The sequence below is a fragment of the Coenobita brevimanus genome, chromosome 53 (genome assembly GCF_032717465.1).
Source record: "Coenobita brevimanus isolate Jiangsu-jjx chromosome 53, ASM3271746v2, whole genome shotgun sequence".
Taxonomy (NCBI): domain Eukaryota; kingdom Metazoa; phylum Arthropoda; class Malacostraca; order Decapoda; family Coenobitidae; genus Coenobita; species Coenobita brevimanus.
Window position 1 is genome coordinate 35792443 of NC_137006.1, and position 4753 is coordinate 35797195.

General features: G+C 42.5%; 1 protein-coding gene across 1 annotated transcript; it reads left to right on the plus strand.

The window, feature by feature from the left end:
• The first annotated feature begins 479 nt into the window (after positions 1 to 479).
• LOC145400794 (lactosylceramide 4-alpha-galactosyltransferase-like) lies at positions 480 to 4356 on the plus strand. Its single transcript, XM_080273230.1, has 4 exons — positions 480 to 565; positions 1093 to 1289; positions 1617 to 1840; positions 4288 to 4356. Exons 1-4 carry the CDS (start codon positions 480 to 482, stop codon positions 4354 to 4356), a joined length of 576 nt encoding a protein of 191 aa, XP_080129356.1.
• The last annotated feature ends 397 nt before the right edge of the window (positions 4357 to 4753 follow it).

Consider the following 4753-nt stretch of genomic DNA (forward strand, 5'->3'; position numbering starts at 1 on the left):
TCCAATGATCCAAGAAGCTATTATTATGATGGATGGCACCCACACAACCAAATGGTTGCCTGATGATGGTCCCGTGGGTTTAAGGGCTTCAACAGGATGTTGCCCGCTAGGACTCTCATCTGAGGGACTTATTGGCTCTAATTCAAAGATACGCAACTAGTCAGTAGCCTAGCTCGGGACTCGACGCTTTTGATGAGGAAAAAGGATTGGTGGATAGACAGATATAGGCAGAATATCAGAGAGGTGTTGCCAGCCGATAGGCATAGATGATTTGGACGTGTTGAGAGGCGGTCAGAGGATGACTAGCTTGGGAGGGTTATAGGTGTGAATTTTGAGAGTCGAGTGTTCAGAGGACGTGACGATGACGTAGACTGAGGTCCAGTCAGGATACTTCTGAGCTAAGAGATTAAGTAGTGAAATAGGTCAAGATCACGACACACGGGGATCTGGCATTGGGGAAAATGATCATCAATGCTAACATGGCGTTGGACTCTGAACGGAAAGGCACACTGTTAGCCCTGGTTGTACTGGGCATTGGCATTACTCCTTTGCAACAACCAGTAGCGTAGTAGGAATATTTTATGGAAATTATTTTAAAAAGTGTGATTATTGATGTTGGTATACTTAATATTAATCGAAACCTTTTAAGAAAATAAATGCCATTTACTCACAGACATCCCAGGCTGCTACGAGATTTACACTCGGTTGTTTTTGGGCAATGCTGAGTTGGTTTCACTGCTGAGTATTGATAATGAGTTGTCATTCTGCGCAAAATGAAGCTCGAGATGGACAAGATGGTGGCATCTCGTACTGTTTCAGAACAGAACCTTAATGGTAGATAATACCGGCTGTTCTGTGTTAGTTGGCGTATCCTTATTGACTAGTCTGGGTGTACGTAATGTGGTGTCGACTTGTAGGCTTGTCAGAGTTAGCTGTGAGTTGACTTACTGACCCCCAAATTCGGCTTTGTTCGTTGTTTTAGATTTGCTGACCCACAGAGTTGCCTGTCTGGGCTCCTGATGACAGGTATTTTCTTCCTGGTTGATTTGTTGTCCGCTGTTGCCATTAAATACTTTCTTTCCTTTGACCCAGCTGGGCGCGAGAGAACCCCAAGCTAGATGTGTGGTTCTTGTTCACCACTGAGCTCGTGGACAATGCTGACCTGCTCCCCTCAAGCCTTCTGTTGACCTACCACAACCTCAGACTCGCCTCAGTGCCTGTTCAGGATATGGTCAGAGATACACCACTAGCCAAGCTGTACACCTCAAATAAGTGGAGATCTGAGCATGGTCAGTGGATAATGCTTTTATGCTTTACTGCGAGAGAGAGAGAGAGAGAGAGAGAGAGAGAGAGAGAGAGAGAGAGAGAGAGAGAGAGAGAGAGAGAGAGAGAGAGAGAGAGAGAGAGAGACAGACAGACAGAGAGGCAGACAGAGAAAGAGAGAGGGAGGGGGAGAGGGCAAGGAGGTAAGTAGCAAATAGGTGATAGGGAGAAGGAGACTGCATGAGAATAACACAGCCTACAACGGGTGATCCATATACCATAAGTACTGTGCTAGGTACACTGAAATAGAGACATGAATAAAACAGACATTGATAATGCCACTTCTTACATAGCGTGGCCTGTGAACCAGCTGAGTAACATGCTACGAGTGGTGTACGTGTATCGATACGGTGGGATATACTCCGACTCAGACATGGTCTGCCTACGACCCCTGTCTCTGCCGCATAACGCACTGGGCTTTGTGTCTAAGGGATTCGTCAACAATGCCTTCCTGAGTTTTGACAAAGGGCATGCCTTTCTTCTGGCCCTAATGAGGGACATGGAAAGGAACTACAAGGTAAGGGAATGAGACTGTGTAATAAACTTTAGTGGTAACAGTGATACTAATTTTTTTTTTTTTAATTGAAAAGACCAGTGATGGACCATATTTTCCAGGACATGACAAGGAAAACGGAGAAACATCGTCAGATGAGATGAAATTGTTGTGTTCAACTGTCTGGTCTTAGCAAGCTTTTAATCGTAGTCATTTTGTGTGGCAGTTAAAAACGGACCACTTGTATTCTAGCTCCAGTGAGGGACATGGAGGAAAATGAGATAAAAGTACTAAACAAAATCTTTTAAAGATGTGTACACCATTAATGCTCATATATTTTATGAAGATCGTACTGAGTCAATTAAATTTTTAAGTATTTTGATGTTCGGGTAGTAATTTAGTGCACCTACCGCTATGTGACCTAACCTTATAAATGGATGGAAAACTGTAATAAAGGAAAAAAAAAGATAACTACAATTAACCCTCTAGGCACCAGGGTATAATTTTCATGCTACCTGGATAGAAACGCCTCTCACTCCTCGTTCACCTTGCTCCTTCCTCCTAGTTTCCCTATAACAATCAATTAACTTACTCAACATATCTCCACACCACTCTGGAAGTAACACTACTGTTGCTTCACCATGTCAGGAGATGAATATAATAGTCACAGCATAAAAAGAATTAGTGCCTCGTGGCATCTGCCCCCACCATTACGTTTACGTTTATCCTATAAAAGATAAAAATTGAAGTGTCTTCAGTGGTAACATCTCTGTATCTTGCTGGAAAAGTGTCAAGTAGCAAAACAATAACCTGACAAACCATTAGTCAGAAAAAAAAACAGTCAGTAGGCATTTCAGTTGGACTATCTGTCTATAAAAATGTCTAAATGATGTTATTACATTCTGTAGTCATTAACCCTTTGGTGTCTATGGGTGCGGTGCAAATTTCATGCACTCATTACCATTTGACACTGGCTGCATCTGAGCACATTTCACCCGCTTGTTACCATTCGAAGCTGGTTGAACGAAATGGCCCCTGCGTTTTTTTTTTTTTTTTTGGTCAGGTAATGATATTGCTTCCATTTCTGGGCGAGGACAAAGCACTACTTGCGTCCATGTGTATTCCTCCGCCACGCTCAACACCACCTCGCACCCAACGTTGCCCCACTGGCACTGCCCCTGTCAATGTGCGCTATGCTACGAGCTTTGTTCGAGCGTAAGATTTTTTCCTTTCGCGCTCCGTAAATTCGGCCCTAATTGACCTACAGTAATTCTCTACACACCAAAATGTAACCAGATAAATTCCCTATAACATTTTCTCAGTAACATTTACCATAAAAATAATATTTCTATGAGAAAAAAAAAATAATGAAGTTTAAGAAAAATAAATTAAGGCATAATTTATGTTCGGCTGATCTTTTTTAGAAAACAATAAGGAAGTACATTTATTCTGGATTACGGTAAAAAAAATTACAATTATCGAAGCATAAATGAGGGTGTGAGGATAAACTGTTTATGAAGTATCTAGTGTGGGGGAATAGCACGGTGACAGGGGAGGGGGGTAGTCTCTCAGTGAGTGGACTTGGACGCCCAGGACTGTGTCCCAAGTACTCCCTCTTGGTTGGATGCAGCCTGCGTCGATTGGTAACCAGAGGGTTAATCTGAATTATACTTACCCAGTCGTTACTTCGGATCCACTCAAACGGTTGACATACATTAAGGTTTAATCGAGTTCATCTCAATTTATTTCGATAAGTCCTGGCAGTGTTACACTAACTGACTCTCAGATAAATTAAAGCTACTCAGAACATTCCACATTAACTTGAACCAAATCAGTTCAGTTAATTCAGGACGGCTTACGACTATGAGGTCCATTCAGATAATGAGTTTTTCACGTAAATCCAGCTTGGTGTACGAATATTTGAGCCACTTGAAGTCAGTTCAAGTTCTTCCCCTCCAGTCAAGGTCATGCAGGTCAAGTCATACTCATCTACATCAGGCTCGTCTGGGACTACCCAAACCTTTTTTTGACCACTCAGGCATCTTCTGGTCCAGCCAGGGCGTTCACATTCATGTCAACCCTGTCAGGATGTTTCACTGAAAATCGGGTCAGTACAAAGTAATTTAGTTTCAGACAGGCAGGCTCTGGTTGGAATTAATCAAATTCAGGCTATGTAGGCTAATGGCCAATTGTTAAGATCCGGTCGAGTAATCTTAGGGCCAATGAGGTCAATTCAAGTAACTACATTAGGTCCAGGCATATTCATGAATACCTTATTATATGCATTCAGTTCAGCTACATCCATATCAGCGACATGAAATCATTCTATGTGATTTTATGGCCATTCAGGTTAACCCAACTTCACAGAGGTCAAAAGAGGTCAGTTCAGGTCTACCCTGTATTTGAAACAATCAGATAGTTTTCACAGGTGACTTGCGGACAGTTCAGAACCTTTTTTTACCATGTTTAAGGGGGCACACAAATGTGACATCAAGACAGTTCAGGACCATGTAGCTCCAGCTGGAGCCATTAATGTCTAGCTGCGTTCATTCGAGCTCTTTACATTCTGTTATACACAGCCAAATCTGTTGAGGTCCATTCAAATATCTTCAGGACGAGTTAAGTAAATATAGGTTCAATCATCCTTTCAGCCAAGTCCTGGGGACTTAAGGTCGTTGCAGTCATTCAGGTTAGAGTAATTATGTTTTAATATCATTCCATTTTCAGGCTAAAGGAGGAAAAATCATAGAATGCCTATGAAGACATGTACTCACACTCAGCCCCGTAGTACCATACAGGTTTTCCAGAATCCGACAGTAAGAGGTACTCAAAGAGTGGAACATTCCCGCCGTGCAACTGATTTTAAGGCCTGTCCACACAAGGGAGAGATAGGTGCTGAACTGGTAGAGAGGTGGCCTGCAGTCCTAATGGACCCGG

Excerpts from the sequence above, each read along its gene's own strand:
- LOC145400794 (XM_080273230.1), top strand. The coding sequence starts at position 480 with ATGGCGTTGGACTCTGAACGGAAAGGCACACTGTTAGCCCTGGTTGTA. Across the intron at positions 566-1,092 it reads CCTTTGCAACAACCAGTAGC|CTGGGCGCGAGAGAACCCCA; the intron begins GTAGTAGGAATA and ends CCTTTGACCCAG. Across the intron at positions 1,841-4,287 it reads ACATGGAAAGGAACTACAAG|GGGGCACACAAATGTGACAT; the intron begins GTAAGGGAATGA and ends ACCATGTTTAAG.